This window comes from Lissotriton helveticus, chromosome 12 (assembly GCF_964261635.1).
Source record: "Lissotriton helveticus chromosome 12, aLisHel1.1, whole genome shotgun sequence".
Classification (NCBI taxonomy): Eukaryota; Metazoa; Chordata; class Amphibia; order Caudata; family Salamandridae; genus Lissotriton; species Lissotriton helveticus.
The window spans coordinates 283078283-283101955 of NC_136073.1; the positions used below are offsets into that span (position 1 = coordinate 283078283).

General features: G+C 43.2%; 1 protein-coding gene across 2 annotated transcripts in view; it reads left to right on the plus strand.

Annotated features, from left to right (window-relative positions):
* The window catches only part of ABCC12 (ATP binding cassette subfamily C member 12), a 1077363-nt gene that overhangs the window by 641665 nt on the left and 412025 nt on the right, over positions 1 to 23673 (plus strand). For both annotated transcript variants that reach the window (XM_078670535.1, XM_078670536.1), the window contains one exon: positions 16565 to 16637. In XM_078670535.1, the coding sequence (XP_078526661.1) occupies positions 16565 to 16637 (73 nt within the window). The remainder of the gene's footprint in view (positions 1 to 16564; positions 16638 to 23673) is intronic.

Below are 23673 nucleotides of genomic sequence, written 5' to 3' on the forward strand. Positions count from 1 at the left end.
ATTGTTTATGGTTGTTACATATTGGATAAGAGCAATAAAAATAGAAACGTTCCTTATAGAGTCTATCTATTGAGATAGAGATGCTACATAATGCATACATGTGTAATATGGTCCAATATTGCCATTGCACTCTCTTGGTGACATCATAAACCAAAAAGCTGAATAAATAGGTCCAGTTTTCATAAACCAATGGACAATGGTGAGGGCCATTGGATTAATGTGACTGTGTGGCATTTACTGCAAAATTACTAACTGACTGAGCTAAGTAAAACTTTGGATGAAAATTCGAGAGAGCCCGACTAAGATAGCGCAATTAAAGTAGAGGAAATTAATCCAGATGAAGATGAGAAGAGAGAGGGGCGAACATGAAGTCTATTAAAGGAAAATGAGACTACGGGCAATGAATGGCTTTTCACTCTTGAGGAAAAACTAAAAGCTAACACAAAATAAAACAACTCTGCGAAGCAGTTGTCCGTACATATAAAGCAACTTTACCAAACCAGGCATCCTCAGTATTAGCATTGGTAACAGATGTAATATCAAAATCACATGATACCCCACAAAGACAACTTATTGCCTAATGAAATACAGGTGGTAAATAAATAATTAATTACCGGTACTATTTTTGAATATATTAACAATAACAGATAGCTCAATAAATAAGAGGCAGGATCCGATGTATCCGAGTTGAACAGGCTTTATTCAGGCAAAGGGGAAGGGACTGGAACGGGACAGCCTGAAATAAAATAGGAAGGAAGGCAGCTGCACCCGTTTCATCACAATTCAACATATATATAGTAAGACATTTCTATTACATTACATACAGTAGGCGTAACTTATGACAAACGTAAGATAAGAAGACATGGGCGTGAAGAGAAGGCGTGCACAGGGCGTGCACGTAGACATGTGATGTGAACGTCACAGAAGTGTCATAAAGTGGGCGGAAACATGGAGGGGGCTACCTGAGCAGCTGGGACCTTTAACCTAGTGGTGCGCGCAAACGGGCAATGACGTGTTACCGGGGAAAACTGGGGGCTATGACTTCTGCACTAGAAGAGGAGACTAAAGTCTGCGGTGTCAGGACGACATGTACCTATAACATATCTGGTATCTGGTGTTTGGAGTACATGTTGATAGAATCTAAAAGTTATCAGGGCAAAGGCTACTGGACACTAAGACTGGTGCATGCATATATTCTTCGTGTATTGCGTGTGCTATGAATCTTCTATGAATATTAATACAGTAATTCACTTGCATGGAGACAGAAAGACTAGACTATCGCTAAAGCTGTTTATGCGGTTCGTTAGCTTAGGAATGTGAAGACGGAGAGCTGAACTGATAACTGGAGGCATAACATATTCTTGGCAGACAGGCAGGCAGAGCCAGGCCGGGCACCGCGCTGCGCGGCAGGAAGTAAGTGAAGGGTCAGGGATGCAGGTGGGGGCTGCATCGCTCCTCGGAGTGGGTTCAGGAGACTGGAGCTTGAATCTGGTGTCCGGGCCCTTTTTGAGGCCTAGAAACGGGAACAATGCGGTGAATTAACGTGCATAACGTGCATAATGTAAAACGTTGGCAACATAGGCCTAATACTCGTTGCTTTCACGAGAACTGGATACTGGCATACTAGAGTTGGACACAACTATAATTGCGTCTTAAATCGATCATAGGGGGATATATGCATATCGATCATGCACATATAACATAGGATGGGGAACACGTGGGCACATATAACAAGGCAAAATTCAATTTTCTTCATTCCCTCCTTGTGCCCTACGTTTCCATCAGGAAACATCAATATTCATGATACCATCTATCTGTTCATATAGCATCATTTGCTCGTCTCGAATTGTCTTGGAACGGGACTTAGGACTAGGAATACAAGAGGTAGCACACAAGCCGCAAATCGCAGGGCCACATTGTAAACAGAGGCAGCAACTGAATATGATCATTACTGCTATACCCAGGAATGACAATACTTTCCATCCCCAGGCAGATATTATACTCCAGAGCCAACCGGACCATGTCCAGGTGCCTGGATTCTGGTGTAACTGATGGGCAATTTTATGAAGTCTGGTTATAGCTGAATAAACAGACGGCGCGTTATTAGGAATGAAAATGCAGCAACTAGATCCGATGACTCTACAAGCTCCTCCCCTATCGGCCAGTATGACGTCAAGGACGAGACGATTCTGGAGCACGACAAATCTCATAGCAGATTGCTCTTCTGTTAAGTTACCTAGAGCGGAAGTAGTCTCATTCACTACTGCTTTAAGGGTTCTGGTTAGCCTACGTATTAATTTACTATTCTGGATAGGTCCTATGAAGAAAAAGAAACCTTTATTGAAGTCTTGATATTGTTCTAAGGCAGTTTCAGTTTGATCGACAATTGGGGACTCGATCTCCCTTCTATGTCTAACGTGTACTAGATGTGTGTTTCTGTGATAATCGGATGGGGCTAGGAAAACTGGTGGCAGTAGGAAGGCAATATAACATGTTCCATCCCAATCTAGGGGCAGACGTACATATGCGGTCTGACCACACACAAAATAAGAATGACGTGAGGCTTTGAAAATAGATTTCCCACTGTCACTATACTCGACCATAGTAGTACAATCACTATGTCCTACATGTGCAGAACCATTCTTTCTGACACATAATTCGCCTTTAACTGGTAGAACTGAAATAGCAGGCAAATCTGGAGTAGTCTCGGACTGAACATTCAGAACCATGAAATTCGAAGAATAATTACCTAAATCATATACTTCATTTTCTAGATCTAATCCTGTTCTATGGGAAAGACTTTGCTTGTCTGGGAAACATGTTCGATTCAGAAGGGACATATCATTTGAGGATGACGTTAACGTGGACCATGCTCCACACGAACCATTGTGTGAAAACGGATAGGGAAAGAGTGGCAGAACTCCCTTCGATGTCTGGAAAGGGGGGAGTCGACCACACACCCAACAATTAGTGGCATTGCTGGTCTGGTGTGAATAGTGCAGCATTCGGATAAAAGTATTATTACGCATAGCAAGACGATATGAAAACTCGTGAGGAGGCAGGTCACTAAATGTGTGCTCTACTGTAACATTAGAAAACATATGTACATGTGAAATAGGAAAACATAAATGTAAAGCATAACTTATGCAAGTAACCATAAGACTCAGAAATAATAGAAAAAAACAGAGTAATGATACATCTCTTAGAGTTTTGACTAACTCTCTCACTGTGTGGGTCTATCTCATACATGTCAGGAACCTGTCTAACCGTTTCACCCGAGAGGGACTTAGACAATTAAACTGGCTGACTTACTAGACCTCAACTTTGTTTTATACTCCTGCTGCGGAGTTTTCTCTAACAAGGGAAGTTTAGATTCAGTGTCTGGGCAGTCCTTGAGAACGGGGCAGTCTTTGAGAAAAGTTTTTGCTTTAAGTCCATGGAATTTCTTGACGTGGCTCACGTGTAGCCACCCTTTTCTGTTTTCGACTTTCACTGCTGTCCGGGTGGTGAGAAGAACAAGGCGGGGCTCCTTCCAGCGGGGCTCCAGCGGACTTGAACGATCAAAATTTCTCACAAGGACGAAGTCACCTGGAACGACCTCGTGCGGTTTCACTTCGCTGTTGTCTGGAAAAGCAGCGGCAACCTGTGAACGACAAGATTGTAGTGCAGACATCAAGGCGGCCAAATAATCTGTCAGCATATTACTGTCAACATCGGTAATTGTACGTGGTCTAGGTGTACCCCACATATTTGGGGGACGACCAAACACTATCTCATATGGAGATAGACCTGAACGGGAATGAGCGACCATTCTCATATAAAAAAGGGCGACTGGCAGTGCTACCATCCAATCTACGCCTTTCTCTGCGCATACTTTGGCGATGCGGATTTTCAGAGTCTGGTTATGTCTCTCTACGAGACCGGCTGCTTCAGGATGGCGTACACAATGGAACTTCCACTGGTACCCTAACAGAAGGGAAACTTGTTTCATGAGCTCGGATGAGAATGGCTGGCCGTTATCTGAATACACGACCCTAGGCAATCCATAGCGGGGGAAATACTCACGAACCAACTGCCTGGCAGTGGTCGCAGCTGTGTAATCTGGAACTGGATATGCTTCTGTCCACCTGGACAAAGCGCATACAACTACGAGGACATACTTGAAACCTCGACATCGCTCCATCTGAATATAATCCATCTGGAGGACTTCAAAAGGGTGGTCAGGAGGATGGAATCCACCTTGTTCCACCGGGACACCTTTACCTGGATTGAACTGACAACAGATCATGCAGGTACGCACTTTCTGTTTGGCTGCTGCTCGTAAATGCTTGTTGAACCAGAGGTTCTGGATACTGTCTAACATGGCTTTTTCTCCTAAGTGTGCTGGACTATGTGCGGTGTTAATAATGACTTGAACCATAGAGTCGGGGAGAAACCATGTGGCTTTTCCCTTTGTCAACCATCCTTGATCTGTCTGGACCCCTCCTTGTTCAGACCAATTCTTGATTTCTTCTGGAGTGGCATGTAACTGTATATCTATCACATCTTGTGTTGGGTCCTTAACGGTCATACAAGTAGTCTGATCTGGAATGTGTGTCGGTGTCGTGTTAACTGGAATGTCTGGAGTCTGGGCTGTAAGCTTGGCTGTTCGATCTGCCAGGTCGTTACCCTGGGAAATGATGTCAGTGACTTTCGTATGTGCCTTGCACTTCATGATGGCGATAGCTGTCGGTAAATGTATTGCATCTAACAGAGCTTGAATGAGGGGGCCATGCTGAATCTTGGTTCCATGAGAAGTCATAAAACCTCTTTCTTGCCAGAGCACTCCAAAGTCGTGTACGACTCCGAATGCATAACGTGAATCTGTGTATATGTTTACTTTCAGGTTCTTCGCTCGTATGCAGGCTTGGGTCAGAGCGACGAGCTCTGCTGCTTGAGCAGACAGGGTGTCTATACGATGTGTTTCTATAACTTCGGTTTCAGTAGTCACTGCATACGCGGCTACTAGTTCTCCTGTACTTGTTCTCATACATGAACCGTCCACATAAAGTGTCAGGTCGGGATTAGGTAATGCAATGTCTGTCAAGTCTTGTCTTGGCTTTGTCATGGTGTTAACAACTTCCACACAGTCATGTGTGGCAGGATTTGGGGTAACTGACGGTAACAGTGTAGCTGGATTTAAAATGTTGCAGCGTCTGATTTCTATGTGTGGCTGAAACAGTGTCAGTTCATAACCTGTTAAACGTGCAGTTGTCAAGTGCTGGGTCTGTGTTCGGTTTAAAAGAACTTCCACGGAGTGTGGAACTTGTACTGTCAGGGAATGTCCTAACACTATGGAATCACTTTGTCTGATAGCTAGTGCTGTGGCTGCAACTGACTTGAGGCACGCAGGCAGCGCCTGGGCTACTGGATCTAATGTGCTAGAAAAATAAGCACAGGGCTTGTATTGTCCTGCTTGATCTTGTGTGAGAACAGATAATGCAGTACCATCACGTTCAGTAACAAAAAGTGTAAAAGGCTTATTGTAATTCGGTGTTGCTAGAACAGGTGCTTGGCATAAGGCTTTCTTTAACTCATTGAAAACAAGTGTGTGTTCCAGGGTCCAAGGGAGGACAGTCGATACGGCTGCCTCCTGTGTCGTTAACTGTATCAGTGGCTTGGCTAGAAATGCATACTGAGGAATCCATTGTCTGCAATAAGAAGTGAGGCCGATAAAAGCTCGTACCTCCTTCTGTGTCTTGGGCTGTGGAAGACGTGCTATTAACTGGATACGGTCAGGTGTCAACTGCCTACCCCTCTTGGACAGTAAGTGTCCTAAGTAGACCACTTGCTGGACACAGAATTGCAATTTGGAAGGGGACACCTTGTGCCCCATCTCGGCCAAGAAATACAAGACTGTAAGTGACGCACGTTCGCAGTCACGTTCAGAACGGGCTGTGATCAGTAGATCATCGACATACTGGAGCAGGGCAGTGTCAGTTGGCATGTGAATATTGTCTAGTTGTCTTTTAAGTGCTTGACTGTAAATACTAGGACTTTCTGTGAAACCTTGAGGAGCTCGTGTAAATTTATAGCTTTTTCCATTTAAACAGAATCCGAAAAGGAACTGGCTGTCTGGATGAATGGGGACACTAAAGAATGTGTTCTTGAGATCGATAACTGTAAAGAACGTAGCTTCGGAATCAATGGCAGTCAATAGGGAAGAAATGTCTGGAACCACTGGGTACTGGGGTATGATACATTTATTAAGTTCTCGAAGGTCAATCACTAATCGATAAACTGGAGGTGCATTGGGATCAGTACGTTTCAGAATCGGAATGATAGGAGAATTACATATATTGGAGTCAGTCTCTACAACCACTCCTTGAACAATAAGCTCGTCAATAATTTTAGATAAGGCTGCTACAGCCTCAGGTGGCAATTTGTACTGTCGGATTCGTGGTAATACAACACCTGGCTTCAGGGTAACACGATGGGGTGTGATATGCATACAACCTACATCAGTTGGACCGTGCGCCCATAAATGCTGTGGTACATTCAATAATCTTGGATCAAAATCACGTAATACATAATGACCTTTAAAATCTCGCAGAAACAGTCGCACCCCTTCTGGGGAGCAGCATATTACTGCTCCTAATTCTTTCAGATTTCTAATGCCTAATAAATTTTCTGGACATGATTTCGTGAGTAACAAGTCTGTAGTTCGGGACAATGGACCGACTTCTAGAGTAACTGGTTTCGATATTTCATTAACAATAGGCTTTCCTGAAAATCCAAGGGAAACATTTCTAGAGCCTGAGAGCGGAGCCCCTGGAATCTCGTCATGACTGATGGTAGTCCTACTTGCCCCTGTATCAATCAGAAACTTTCTGTCTTTCCCTAATACTTGACTGTGTACATAGGGACCCTCTTGATCTACAGGAATCTCGATGAGAGGCAAGCCTACCTCCCTCTCTAGGCTGTTTCATGAATACGGCTGATAATCTGGATACTCTGACTGTGCATACTGGTACATCTGCTGTGTAACGTGTTGTGTTGCAGCTATAGGCTGCGGTACTGTAGCTGTCTGTTGTGCATTCTGCGGTGGCTGGGAAGTCTGTGAAACTTGTTCTTGTCTATGCGGACGTGGTCTTTCTTTCGTCTTACCTGTAGCTATGTTGTGTTTCAGAACTGCACATTCGTTTATATAATGACCTGGCTGTTTACAGTAATTGCATGTCCCTTTAACGGGAGCTGTCGGATGACTGGCTTGATTCGGACCCCTCTTCTGACTGTCTTGCGGAACAGATTGTGCAACTAATACTTTCATTTTCGTGTCTTTCATACGTCTCTTTTCATGTTCCTGCTCTTCCCTGATTCTGTTCTGGTGGTACTGTAGCATCTGGAGCATTTGTGACGGAGTATTAGCTTGCCAGGTACTTTCGACTTTCAGTACTCTATTTTTAACTTGTGGACTTGAATTCTCGACTAGTTTGGTAACAAAAAGATGTGGATAAGATTCACTACTTGTTTTCAGACCACTATTAATAATGAAACATTTCTCAAATCTAGAATAAAAATCACTAGTATCTTCATCTTGTTTCTGTTTACAGGCTGAGATGGCATCCCAATCTTCCTTTTTCGTGGCTAGTAATCTTGGCAAGACTTGTATCAGTAACTCGGGCAAAGCTTTAGCTTTATCCCCAAGACCGGTACCTGGTACTCGTGTATTATCTTCAGTTTCTAATGCGGTCCAATCTATCTTTTTCTCTCCCACCTCCCATTCTTTTTCTTTGAGTTTTTCATATATGCCCGCAGGCAACAGGACCTTTAACATTTTAATGATATCAGGATACGTGTATTCTCCCATACGGAGCATGTCCTTTAATTCACGGTGAAACCCTGCTGGATCTTTATCGTGACAGGGAATTAACTTTTTCATTTCCAAGAGTTCTATTTTTGTGATAGGGGTGTAAACAAATACTCGTTCTAGACCACCACCCTCTTTCTTGACTGGATGTACTTCTCGTAACGGATTCTGTCTGTCTATGTAGAATGATTTATTTTCTGGGGGTGAGACATGAACAAAATGTGGATTCAGAAACGTTCGGTACTTGTGGCGCTGTTCTAGAATGACACTAATTAAATCGGTACCTAGACCTTTCCATTTGTTTTGGAGTAACTCGTTCAATATATCATGTAGAGGACCTGGATCAGAATGTTGTTCCTCATACAGTGTAATGAGGTGCTGAATCATATATGTGCCCACCAGACGTTGCTCGGCTGGGGGCAGTTTCAGAAACGTTTGGGCCACTATTTCATCTGGAAACGTGGTAGAATCACTAGTCCATCGGACTGCTGATCGGGCTAGTTCTTGTTCATGCATTGTACTAAGCTCACTATAACCTATTCGTGATTTCAGAATTTGATCGGTGGCCTGGAATACTTGTTCAAGAGAACACTGTTCTGGTACTGGAGGAGGAAAAACTTTCTTGTAATCTAGGCGTGAATGTCGGTCGGAAAGTCTAGTTCTACCTACATACGCTATTCTGGAGGGATTCTCGCTGTCTACCTCTTCACTGGAAGAGTCATTCTCTTTCTCGATTGCTAGCTTTGCTTCCTCTTTCTGGTGTATACGTATTATTTCCTTACGAATTTTCTTGTACATACTCTCTACACTACCTTGTGTCTTGTGTTTTCCCTCGGCTATATTGTCACTCCACCTGGTCAGGACTTTCATCTCGTCTTGGTCTTTATCTGGATAATCTTGTTCTCTTATTAAACAGTTAATCAGGAACTTTAAAATCATAAGTTGAACCTCGGCTTTCCTTTGTGACATAGCTTCGTGAATACTTCCTGGATTCTCTCCTGTACGGATAAAACGATATATTCTGTTTAGATGTTCCTTCATATCAGGCAGGGTGATCAAAAAGCTGGCCACCCGTCTTAAACGTACTGAATATAAGATCATGTGATCTTCGCCTGGAACTGGATCATATATACAGTCAGTAAGAAGTCGCTTGAGATCTGTGTATGTCGCCACTTTTGGCGTACGCTGTAACGCTACGTCATGCAGCGTCAGTCGTCTAACTTGAGGCGGGGTGATAGGAGCACCTCCTTCAGCCCCTCCTGAGCTGGAATCGTCAGTTAATACTGTACGGGCTGGCAGAGTGACTGGTAAAACGGGTACATTTACTGTGGGCTGGTCCGGGGGTGCTGGAATATGAACTTGACCCCCGGGAACAGTAGTTGGCGGGACAGGAATTACATTATTAACGGGAGCAGGCGGAACAGGATTTGCATAGGCTGGGACTGTGTCGTCCAAATAGGACGAAAGAAATATGTCAGCTGCGGTCGGTTTATGACGTAGCTTAATCGGGACCAATGGTGGCGGTAAATTACAGGGTGCTTCCGGGGTTGCCTTCGGCAAGCCCTCGGCAAGAAGAGGATACATACCTTTAATAAGGGCATTTCTCTGTCTGTCTGACTGTTCTGCTCTAACTCGTTCACCTTCTTCTATTAATTCCCTTTCTTGGGCTCTTTCTGAGGATTCCCTACTTAATTCTGTTTTTCTGAATTCTTTTTCGGTTCTTTTATGAGATTCTTTGCGCCATAACTCGATGGCATCTTTCTGGGACTGTCTGGCTTTCTTTTTCCATAATGCTTCTTCTACTCTCATGATGCACTCGGCATCCCATGTACCTGATACGGGCCATCTATATTTCTCTTCTAGTTCCTTGGTATAGTCCGCCCATAAGTCTAGATATATTATGGCATCTAAGCCATGCTTGTGATACATAAAATGTCCTGGACTGTCCCTAGGAGGGACAGGAACTGCTTCTTCGAGTAACCCTTTTCTGGTCTTTAACTGACGTAATTTCGAGAACAGAGGCATTTCGGTAATACACTTGGAACACAATACACAATAATCACAGTAATAATATGGCAAACAAATCACTCATACCACGACATAGAAATACATTAAAAACAGTTCGAACAGAAATACTACCTGGTACACTGAAAACAGAACACATGAATTTCTCGAGAACGAAACTTACTAGAATTACTGGATGCACTGCTAAAACAGTACAGAACATACCGGTCCCATAAAGAGACACGTCATACCGTACCCACCTAGGTGAATACTTCGGACTGAATCTGTGTACCCAAACCCAACGGACCAGGAACAAACTAATGATCCTGTCTAGATACTTCCCCCGCGACGGTACTCACCGGGAAGCAGAAACTGGAAGGCCTCGGACTGGACTGGACTGCTACGACGTCCGACTACGAACTTCGGACTTCAGAAACAGGTGGGCCTCCGGATACTTCGGACCTTGACTCTCGGCTTGGGCTCTGGTCGGGACGAACCGCATTCCACACCGCTTCGTCTGGATGCCGGACCGCAGTCTCCGTCTCCTCCGTGGGCCTGAGGGAGACTTGAAGCAGAAATATCTGCCGGTGCGCAGTAGAGTTCCGTCATGGCTGCAGAGGGTCAGGGGACCTGCGTACATCGCCAGCGCGTGAGGAAGGGGCTCGTCCCTGTTCGGGCGCCATTTATGTGGTAAATAAATAATTAATTACCGGTACTATTTTTGAATATATTAACAATAACAGATAGCTCAATAAATAAGAGGCAGGATCCGATGTATCCGAGTTGAACAGGCTTTATTCAGGCAAAGGGGAAGGGACTGGAACGGGACAGCCTGAAATAAAATAGGAAGGAAGGCAGCTGCACCCGTTTCATCACAATTCAACATATATATAGTAAGACATTTCTATTACATTACATACAGTAGGCGTAACTTATGACAAACGTAAGATAAGAAGACATGGGCGTGAAGAGAAGGCGTGCACAGGGCGTGCACGTAGACATGTGATGTGAACGTCACAGAAGTGTCATAAGGTGGGCGGAAACATGGAGGGGGCTACCTGAGCAGCTGGGACCTTTAACCTAGTGGTGCGCGCAAACGGGCAATGACGTGTTACCGGGGAAAACTGGGGGCTATGACTTCTGCACTAGAAGAGGAGACTAAAGTCTGCGGTGTCAGGACGACATGTACCTATAACATATCTGGTATCAGGTGTTTGGAGTACATGTTGATAGAATCTAAAAGTTATCAGGGCAAAGGCTACTGGACACTAAGACTGGTGCATGCATATATTCTTCGTGTATTGCGTGTGCTATGAATCTTCTATGAATATTAATACAGTAATTCACTTGCATGGAGACAGAAAGACTAGACTATAGCTAAAGCTGTTTATGCGGTTCGTTAGCTTAGGAATGTGAAGACGGAGAGCTGAACTGATAACTGGAGGCATAACATATTCTTGGCAGACAGGCAGGCAGAGCCAGGCCGGGCACCGCGCTGCGCGGCAGGAAGTAAGTGAAGGGTCAGGGATGCAGGTGGGGGCTGCATCGCTCCTCGGAGTGGGTTCAGGAGACTGGAGCTTGAATCTGGTGTCCGGGCCCTTTTTGAGGCCTAGAAACGGGAACAATGCGGTGAATTAACGTGCATAACGTGCATAATGTAAAACGTTGGCAACATAGGCCTAATACTCGTTGCTTTCACGAGAACTGGATACTGGCATACTAGAGTTGGACACAACTATAATTGCGTCTTAAATCGATCATAGGGGGATATATGCATATCGATCATGCACATATAACATAGGATGGGGAACACGTGGGCACATATAACAAGGCAAAATTCAATTTTCCTCAGTCTGCTGAGCCCACTCTATAATGATGAATAAATAAAATGAAATAAGAAAAGTGAAAGAAAAAATTGGTTTTCTAGTATTTGTTAGTGCCTAATGTGGAATCTGTGACATGGATCCTTAAAATAAATGGGTCGTGAGGGAGAGTTCTTATAGTCCCAGCAGTCCACCATACCTAGGAGGGCCTGCCATTCCCAAAGGGGTCGCAAATTGCGAGAGGCTCATTAATATTCATGAGCCTCTCTATTTGCGACCCCATTGGGAACTGCTAACAGTGAGTTGCACACTGTTGTACATCCAAAATAGCGCCTCGCAAATTTCGAGTTGCAAAAGACTCGCAATTTGCAAGGCGCTATTTTGGCCGTCGTACATATGGCCCTTTAGTCGCAAGCAGACTGATGCCAACAATTTAGTATGGGGCAATATCGTTTAAGGTCCAGCAATTAAAACTGCTGGACAACCACCAACAATGCCCTTGTTACCACAGCTTATTTTCCCTTCTAGATTGCACCAGTCAAGCCCAAATTAGGCTTGAGTTCAGCCTTAAAACACAGGACCTTGTTATGCAAAGCTTGTTTTGTACTGCCCAAAATTTGAATCTGTGTCGACTGGCACAATGACACAACTTCCTTGGTAGAAAATTCAGGAGCCAAGTGTGAATTGGGGATCCCTACTGGCAAGCTTATTCAGTGTTCTGAAAGCGAAGCAGATAATATGCAGTAATTAAACATGCAAATTGACAGCAAAACTAATAATGAAAAACATAAAGACAATGTCCGCAGAGCACATCCTATGAGACTTAAAGGCCAAAGTCATGGTAGATGGGCAGTAGATCTCTACACGCTATGGGGTACTTCCTGTGTATTTCAGCCAGTTTCTCCCAAACCAGGCCAAATATCATCTTATGAGATTGCTCTTTGGCCTGATCCCACCAAGGTGCTATTGTTATGGTCGTAAGAATGGCAAAAATAATGCACGATGCAGACCAAGCGCAGGAGTCCCTAATTCATGAGAATTGAATTTGTGAATGTCCAACATGCCTGACACTGCTATGGCTACGACCAATTGTATTGCAGAACTGTGATCTGTCAGGGGAGCCTGAGTGCTTACCAATCCCAACGCTGCATTGCAGCATTGCGATTGGTTAGGGAAGCCTAGTTGTGCTTCCTGTTACTCGTCTCTGACGAGGAGAGCAGGAGCAGAGATGAGGGACGCGGTGGCGTTGGCAAGGTAAGTGTTGATTTTTTTTGCATTGAGCATCCCTCGCGCCTTCCTCCTGCACCCGCCCCACCTCCAGCGAGCCGTGCCGCCCACTTCTGGCACTGAAGCTTGCTGCTCAGGCACCAGTGCTCTCTCCCTAAAAATGATATAAGTAATTTGACAACCCCAATTGGAAAGGACTTTACCCCCCTTATAAGTCCCTGGTAAGTGTATCTAGGGTTTCTAGGGCATGGGTATTAATGAGGTCATCAGGGCCTGAAGCACTGCTTGTGCCACCCTGACTAACCCAAGTAAACAGTTGACAGCAGGCCTGTCATTGCAGACTGCAGAAACAGTGGAAACTGCTCCAACTCGACTCTGCCCTTATCTTGAGTGGCAAGGTCAAAGCACTATTTTTAATTTGTCAGTCACCCCTAAGTTAGGCCTCTTATGCCCAGGAGCTGGGCCAGACTGGCCGTAGCAGGCACCAGGCAATACCCGGTGCACCGCACGGGTGGGGGCTGGTTGTGGGCCCCCAGGGGCCGATGTTGTTACAGGACCGTTTTTTAGCATAGCTGCAAAATTGGCCGAAAACTGGCCTTGGCAAAGAGCTCGGCGGCACCCCCAACCTCCCGGGCGGGAGGGGAGGGGGCGCAGTGGGGTGCCCGAGAACTTTGCTAGGGCCGGTTTTGTTTCCCAGTCCGGCCCTGCCCAGGAGGCTGTCTGCATTTTATTAAAGGTGTAGACTTATAAGTGCAAGCTTATATGTCCCTATAGGAGCACCTTTTCATGAGGGGCTACTATGAGTGTTCAAGGGGTCACAGGAAACCATGGCCTGCTATCCAGTTACCATGAGGTTGCCAGCTCCATATTGGTACCACTGAAAAGTGTCATGTTTGGTATCAAACAACTTGTCTCATTAAATCTCTCTTTTTCCTTAATTCAGTTTAATGTGACCAGCACCAAGGTGGCTACCTTAGGGGTTGCCCACCTGGTTGCCCCAGCCTTTCCTGTGCCCTGGCTGGCAACCTGTAGCTGCTACAGCCAAGACAGGAATCTGAACCACTGCCAGGAGATGTGAACACTCCTAGGAGTCAGAAACAAAGCCTTTCCTGGTAAGGAGGTGGCACCTCTCTTCCTGGCAGGATGGCAAGTGGAGCGACACAGCGAGGCAGTGAGCTTCAAAGCATGCCTTGTCTCTGATATGCAAGCAGGCTGCCTCCCAAGACAAAAACAGCTCTCCTACTAGGCAGATTTGCACCTGAGCCGCTGGAAAAATTAGATAGTCAGGAGGTGTAAGCCCCAATAGGCTAGTCACATCCCTAGGTCTTTACAGCCAACAAAGGTTTCTACCATTTTTAAAAGTGGCAGAATAGAGGTAGCAAAGGTGGCACACCCCCCTGGAAGTGGTCACCTCAGCGGCGTATTGGCTGCTTCAGCTAGTAGCCCATTGGCTGCTTGGACCCATACCCCTAACACCTCTAAATCTATGATTTAAGGGGCACCACTGTCACCAGAATCTCTGATCTGAAACATCTTGTAACAATAGAACAAAGAAGAGACCAGAGTCTGTGACTTAAGGACCTACACAAAGCAAAGACATGATACACTGCACCTGTGGCAACCACCCTACAACTGCCCGACTGACACTCATCCCAGCCCAAAGATCAGCTCCAAAGTATCGAGGAACCTCTCTAAGCACCAACGGCAACTCCAGAACTCCCTAGGACTAGCGGTACTAGTTCCCTGCAGCCCACAGGCAAAAGAACGCTCCCAGAACCCAACAATCACTGTCCATCGGGCAAAAGTAAATAGTCTAGTGCACTGTGGAAATGTAGTCCTGACGTCCAGCAAGTTTCAGGCGATGACCACTTTCCCCCGGACTCCAGGATGTTGAAGTAACCCAAAGCTGGGCTTGCCACTGCTAAGGATTAATGGTGATACATCCGCATATCAATACCTTATTTCGACGTTGTGCCTCACGGGAACTCCAAGGCACCTTCACCTGGTAACCTCGGTGGCTCAGTTGTTGAGTTTTGCATCTATTTCCTCACTAGCACCACTGTGACTTATTATTCAGCACCAAGGACAGCCAGGACTGTGCTGCACGGGGGCCTCTCGAGCCAGGTAATATTGAACTGACTGTTGGTCCTAGGACCTGCATCACCTTAACCCCCAGTGGGTTCCACTGGAATGGACCTGCAAGTGACCAATTGTCACTTGTTTTTTCCACCATTCACTGCAACGTTAAAGTTTTCCTGTCGTGAATTACACTGATTTATCTTCCTTCTAAAATACATAACCCTGGTTATACTTATCCGATTGTGTTGTTTTGGTGTCTAAATTTATATAAAATCCTGCTCTGATTTTATAAATTAGTTTCGTATTTCTTTCGAGTTGTGTTAAGTACGTATCATCTATGTCAGTACTCTGAAATGCTTAATGCATGTTCCACTAAGTAAAGCTTGACTGCTCTCTGCCACACTTACAGGTCTGAGCAGTGGATTTAATAGTGGGAATCAAAAGGAACTACCTTTGGGTTATTGTGAGAGCATTGCAATTGGAAGGACAAACAGCCTCACTGCATACAACTCCACTTTCCTACACAAACCTTTTACTAAGTGGCAGATTTGCACCCAATTTATATTGCTACTTCACCTGACATATATGTTGGCAGTCTCAGTCAAAACGCCATGCACATACCGGCCATAGAATCTAACTTGTTCTCTAACACCAATAAGTTTCCGTACAAAAACACGCTGTTTCTAGGTAGTGACACTTATTGCACTTTGCACCCACCATATCACTAGACCTCACACTCCACTAACATGTCCCCTCTGTGTCAAACCACAAAGACCCCCCTTTTAACATTACACTCCCAAGTACGCCCAGGAACCAGATACAGATCGAGTGCTTCATAAGCTTACTGGGATTTGAAGCAGCAGTGGCCTGTGCAGGTAAGAGCAGTGGGGTGGTAGGGTGGTGTGGTGGGGGGATCCCGACAGACGACCACGAGGAAAAATACATTATTTATTTAATTTCCCCTCGTGATAATCTGTCAAAATCCCCCCCAACCCCTCCCCATCGCTCTTACCTGCACGTGCCGCACCTGATTTGAAGACATATAAATTATGCAACCAGGCCAATCATGTAACTGGTTTGAGCCCTGCGTTGGAGTATAGAAAGCACTATATAGATACCAATAAAATAGTTAGGATTTGTATACAACACCATTCTTTTGTTTCATCTGATTGTCACCAGTGCTCTGCAGCACCCTGATACCCAGATATAGGCTGTGTTAGTGCTTTATAGGATACTGATGAAGAGGGTGGTGAGCCATAGGGAAACACTTTCATTGCCAGTACTCTCTGTATGTAGACAGGACATGCGATTGAATATCAAGAGTGTCTCTTTCAGTGCCATGTGTATCACTGCTCTCACAAAACATTAATCACAGTCACAGTAGCTGCACAAGACCTCCAACCGACAGTGATGAGAATTGCTAAAACATAACATTAATAATGCGAAACATTTTGCAAATTACGTAGATCACATAATGCATGTGAGCATGCTAGCTGTTTTGGACAAAAGCTAATTTGTTCTGGCTAGATGTGTCCATTCCAACTACTTAAACTATAAAAGTACTTTAAATTTGAACTTTTAGATACCGAGAGGCAATCAGCGTGTGTTCCCTGGAAGCGGATTTGGCAAGTCTTCCTTTTGGAGATATGACAGAAGTAAGTATGAGCAGGTCAATAACTATTCATTATTTCATATATGCAGAATTGAGGAATGTCAGTGTTTGGCTGTCACAAACGACCAATACAACACACCTAAAAGTTTGCTAGGACCCCACTATTACAAACAAATATCAACATCTTTCAGGTAATTGATCTGCGATTAATAGCTATTCATCTCTTTCTGATCTCCCACTTTGGACCTTCTAAATGTATGTTTTGCCGTTCATTTGTTTCATACATGTTCTAGTAACCCAAACTGTCATGTCTCAGTGCATTATAGATATATTTAGTTATTCATGTGGTATTCAGGGTCGGATTGGCTCCCATACTAAGTGGCCTACATTCATGGATCACCATCTTTCCACAATCATTGCTTTGTTGGGCGCTGACTTGTGGCAAAATACACAGTAAAACAAGTCTTACCTATGCCCTTTTTGCAACTACTCCTCTCAGCTCTATACATTTCTTTACCTCCCTTCATATCTTCCTCTCAGCCTTATTCATTTCTCTTCTGGTCAGCTCCTGACCTTCAAACCTTCTTTTCACCTTCAGAACAAGTTTCCCTATTTTCTCAACTCACCTTATCTCCCTCCTTTTCCTCCAATCCAGCCTTTGTTCCTCTCTTCTCTCTTATTTCCCTTTACCACCATTTCCTCTTCTGCTTTCTTTTTTTTTTTTTATAACGAAGCCCTTGTGCCCTGCACTTCATAGTCCTTGTTTTCCTCCATAATGCCTTGACAAATAATTGTTTCCACCCAAACCCTGAGGCTCTTTTTTTATTACTCACATTTTACCTCTCCCCTTCCTCAGATACAGGCTGTGTTCAACTTTTTACTCCGACTTTCTCAAATACCGTTTTCTCCATTCCTGACATTCAGCTTCTTTTTTATCACTCTGTGTTTATTTCCTTTCCTGCTGTTTAGATTTCTTACTACTATTTTCCTCCAAGGCCTTCTCCACTCATTTCCTCCTCTCAGCCCTTATATCTCTGATTTCTCTCTTTATCTCTCATCACATCTTCTCTGACTTATTTACTATTCCACTGGTTGATCTGTACCCTCTTTTGCACATAACCTTCTTACTCTCATTTTACTTCTACACTATGGTGGCCAATTTTCCATTATCACTTCAAAGGACACTGTGAAAGGCAGACCCATTGGAACATTTAGGGGTCTATGACTCGCGAAAGCTTATTTCTGGGCTTTCATGCAATATCACTTCTTTTATATGAGTATATTAGTATATGAGCCCTTGTTTGGTGCGTTTATTGGGCCCAATCACTCCACCACATACTAAAGTAAGTCTTTAGTCCTCACTATCACTATCCTTGGAGAGCTAGGGTTGGAAAGAGAATCACTTGATTATCCACTAGGAATAAAATTCTATCTTAGGCACTGGGGCACTAGTGGCAAATTACATTACTCACCAAGGAGACAGTCTAGAGATCACTGATTATCTGATTATTGCAAGTCTCAGAGAAAGGCCTCACAATCCCCTTCTAGCTTCATGCCATTATCTGTCCACACTGGAGCTGTTTAAAGCAGAATCAGTTCAATTCCTGAAGTGAATTTATATATAGTAAAAAAAAAACTTGGATCCTATTCACACACAGCATTTTGTAACGCATAATGTAAACCTACAGTAGTACTACTCACAAAAGACGATTTACATAACTATGGGAGGAGACATCCACCTCTTCTATCATCTCTGTGCAGAGATCTCCACTAGAGTGGTGAAGACCTCTGAACACATAGGTATACATTTTTGTGGTAAATATGGAAGGGAGAGTGGCTGAAAAATGGGGAATACTTAGTACTAAATGGAATGTATTTAGTGAAATTTAAGGAGGGGATTAAGGAGGAACCTGCTAATACAAAGACACACCCACAAAAGGAAAAGACCAGTGAAATTCAGAAATTACACTTCTAAAGTTACTTCAGCCCTAAAGATATCAAAACAGGTGTAAACATACTCTAGCCCAGGCTTGGAGTCATTCATGTTCCAGACAGGGCTACTCACAGGTACTCCACCTATGTGTGCATTGTTGCTTTTTAGTAACTTTACACTTATAGATTTTGTTGTAGAGGGCTCCACTCCATGATTTGAGGGGGTGGAGACATGTAACTCTATACCTTAGTGTATAGTTGTTCAGTAAAGCACAAATTATGTGATCCTCATTGGTGGCTGTCAGAATTAGGTCCAGCCCCCACAACCAAGGCAATAAATCTGGGACTTTATCAGGACCTCTCCTTATCTATGAAAGATCAAGTTGCAACCACTTCAGGCACCTGTTTTCACATGCTGAAGCTCCTAAAGAGTGTTCACCTTCTCTCTTTATCAGTTTGTGAGATCTTGATCCAAGCCCTGGTGGTCAGCCGACTTGACTGCTGTAATGCACTTTTGGGAGCTGCAAACAATACTGTGTTATACAGGTGGCAAGTGATCCAGAACACAGCAGCGTGTCTGGATCCTAATATGGCATCTCCTAGATCGGCATCTCTGCTGTTACTGAGACGCCTCCATTGGCTCCTCATCCGTGAGAGAATCAAGTTTAAAATCTGCTGCTTGGTCCATAAAACAATCAATGATAGGGGGCCCAGATATCTGGCCTAAAAACGTGTCCATTACCTTCCTAGTAGATCTCTGCGATCTGGCGAGCAGGCTCCGCTAGTTGTCCCTTTGTTTAATAAACTACGAGCCTGTTTTTGGAACTCACTTCCCGTCTCATTACCCAAGTGCTATAATTTTCTTAAGTTCAGGAAACTTCTGAAAACTGAACTTTTCAATAACTGATTGCCCCTCCCTCCTTTGCAGTTAGCGCGGAGGTACCCCTCCGGGGGTGATTCCAGCAGTCTACAAATTCCACATTCATTCAAATAGTGAATGTCAAAAAATCCGTAAAGTTACACCTAAGTGTAGAAGTAAATATACACATGAGTAAATATACTTACTTGTACATATTTATCATTGTGAATAGGCCCATATGTAGGGATACTCAACAAGTTGGGCAAATCATTAGAGTTGGCAATGTCCATAATATTTAGTAAGACGTCAACACCACAAGGTATGGTCCAGGTAGTAAGGTTTAACCATGGAACAAAGACTTCAAAACTAGTTCCAGGAGCACCGCTTTACAAAAATATGCTGGTAATATACTACATCATTTTCCTTGTGACAACTACCTATGAGGTGTGCTATCAGAAACCCCACACATCCCACTTTTTGTGCACTACGTTAGTTGTAAATTTTGGAACTATTACACATTGTTTTTGACCCCAGCATCCCCATATAACAAAAACATGTGCTCGTGGCAAATCTTTTTTAACTTTTTCCTCTGCTTCTGGTTTTTGTCAGGAATGGGGGTATTTATAATAAAATTAACAACTGTGGTCATTCTGTGGATTAAAGTAAGCTAACATGACATTGCACACTCAGGTATTGTGCAGGCTTTTAGACGGTGTGGGAGTGACACAAGAGGGCCCAGACATCATAAAGATTAGGTAAAAAGCCAACAGCCTGCCTCGATCAATGGGCCCCTGGCACTGGCCAAATACCTGCCTTCTCAATCCAACCCTGGTAGTATATTTCCATACATTTTGCCTCAATGTGATACTGTTTGAAGCTGCTAAGAGGAGTGCAATTGTGCCACTTTATAATTATTTACATTTTATACAGCTTTATATAGTATGCCAAAGTGTGCCTGTTCACTGGATTCTGATTTGGTACAGTTCACTTTTGAAGATTTATCAAAAATAAGAATTATATTGTCAAGAAATATTCATATAAGTCCAGCAACGTCTACCTCTTGTTATCTACACAGTATACGGCCGGCGGTTTATGGCCTTTGCTAAACATCCATACATGTTCACCTTTGTATATCTGATTGCTAGTCCATTTGATTTCCGCAGTAAAACATTTCATGCTATAATGACTCCTCAAAGATTCGAATATTATTAAATGTTTACCTGTGGTTTCAAAGCTCATTTTTCACTGAAAAAGTTATCTTCACTTTGAATTATTTTCCATAATTCACAGTGTTGACATTTGGCAGGACAGTTTGCTTCCCTACACATATAAAATGTTGAATGGATGGTTAACACTGCACCCCGACTTTCTTTCAGTGCTGGTACAAAATGCTTCTCCAATGACAGTGCAGCTCTCAGAGCATTAAACAGTACACATAACAATCTCACCCTTGCACGCCAATCCTTGATACCTGTATCCAATAATGAATCTTCCCCTGTATGTGAAAATATACATTTTAAATGCAGAACCCTTCAGCAAAAAAATGAAATACACGTTCCTGCACTACATTTTTGCGATCATCAGTCTTCGTAAATGTACTCTATAGTGTTCATGTACTACAAAAGAAATGCACATTTTAGAATATGTGTTAATTTCCTTACAATACTGCACTACAATTAAAAATTGACTTATAATAATGCACATTGTTGCTTGGAAACACATTTTAAATATTAGCACATTATCTATATTCCAACAAAAAAACGCACATTTCTCAAAACATTCAGTCATATTCAGGATGATGCTCACATGCCCAAAATCCTTCCAAAGAGTACTATTTCAAGTAAGAAATCATGTAATATAAATAAATGTCATAACAAGTAACATGTATTGTTTCATTGGGTGACTAATCATTCTATACATTGGAATAGCCCTATTGGCACATTATTCTCATTTACACATATATAAATTCACTCACACGTTTTAATTCCATAATGTGCAATCCATCACTTTATGATAATCATGCTACATATTGAATGGCCTTACACACATTAGTATGAAGGTCATCATACATATTATTCATCCCACATTCATTCTGCATGCCTGAGTGAGCTCTCATTATACAGTCTGACATCAGAGCTTCCATATGTCTCTGTGTCAGCATCATTTAAAACATTTCATTGAGTTCTGTGCTAGCCAGTCAGTATGCATGAAAACCACTTGAGCCTAAGTGCATAGTTCTTTCTGCTTTGCACAACATACAACTGATATAAAGGAGAAATTTGAAACTTATTTAAACACCTAGACTCATGGTCAAATTCTCATATTACACCCTTTTCAAAATGTCCACCAAACCAGGAACGAGAATATAAAATGCAGTTTAAGAAAACATCTAATTCTGACTGCTAAAAACCTATATACTAAAATGCTGGTATAAATTGTGCCTCAAGCTTAACGATTTAGGGACTGATTATCAGTTTGGAGAATGGTATAATCCAATAAAAACGGGAAGGATGTCACGTCCACCCTATTACAAGTGCAATAGGATATAACATAATTGTAATACATACATTGGACATCCATCTGTTTGTGACTGAGTATGCCATTCACCAAAAATCCAAATCAGACCATAAATCTAGTTAATCTCAGATTAATGATTAATTCCTCTTCAGAGTGCAAACCTGTGGTGGTGAGCCTCAACAAGGCCTACCTGTGCAAGGGGTTCGCCCTTCTCTGCACAAGTTCTCAGACCAATAGGATAGAAGTTGGCACAGAAACTGGAATAGAAAATACAAAGTTTATTAACCTCATGAGGTGGAACAAGTAGCACACTGAATGGAAGGAGCTTGGTCCTTTTATACCCACACATGGGCTCAAAAGAAGGCGGTACAAGTACAAGAAGTAGGTTTTAGGCACATATAACGTCATACAGAAAATGCACAGTCAACAAGTGGGCGCTACAATTGCTAATTCTGGTGAACACATCCTGACATTTACAGACTAACAGCGGCTGCATGGACAGCTGCAAGCTTAACTGAGCATGTGCAAAGTGGAAGAGGCTAAATATAACCTGTCTCTAGGCAGATTTCAAGAGCAGACAACAGCAAGGTAGGACAGAGCACATGGCAAGCACGTGATAGCACATGGCAAACAAAATGGCTGCCAGAAATACAAAATGGATTTCACAAAATGGACAAGATAGCCTCTAAATACAGGATGGCTTCTGCTAATGTTAACCCAATCACTGCCAAATTACAACAAACCAGGAGAGATATATCAAAGTCTATAATATGAGGGGGCTCTAACCATCTTAGATGAAGACATGTATCTCTGCTCCTGTTGCTGAATGCAAACATACAGAAACATTGACGGAGAGACACAACAGTTGAAGTCAAACTATGAATAGTGAGCCCACTGGGGCTGCATAAACAAATATACTGAACTATCAGTATATATTATTTATCATGCACGCTCAGATTTGAATCACCAAGCAAAATTGTAGTGTCCATTCAAACTGTGACCGATTTAGAATACTGTAAAGAAGACAATCAGCCTGTGCATACATTGATATGCATTGCTAGAGATATGTCACTATGCGCTTACACAGGTCAAACACTGTTCCAACATGGAATCTCTTCCCTTTTGCAAATGTAGGAGAAAATATTCTTGGAGGGCAGGCCGTGGTCACAGGGACCACTGCCTGCCCTTAAAAAATGAAACAAAAACGTTTCAATATTTTTTTTAAATGCATCCTGTTTTCCTTAGAGGAAAACGGGCTGCATTAAAAAAAACTGCTTTATTTAAAAGCAGTCCCAGTCATGGTGGTCTGCTGAGCCCAGCAGGCCACCATACCTGGGAGGGCCTGCCATTCCCAATGGGATCGCAAACTGCGTTAGGCTCAGTAATATTCATGAGCCTCTCAATTTACGACCCCATTGGGAATCGCTAACAGTGTGAAATACACTGTTGTACATTGGAAATAGCGCCTCGCAAATTGCGAATCGCAAAAAACTTGCAATTTGCGAGGGGCTATTTCCAAGGTTGTACATCTGGCCCTAAGACCTTTGGTTAGAAAAATGCCATAATTCCTAAAAGACAAGAAGGATGTTTTGTTCCTCCTAAAGGATCAAAAGGAGATATCACACTACTCAAACTGGAAGTCTAAGATGTATAGTCAGCCCATAAAGTAAGGATTTACATGGATGTTTCAATTTTGCTATTTATTGCAGGGAGAAACAAAGTTCTGTATTCTTCCATATATTCGTTACAGAATAACAACCAACATGTGTTT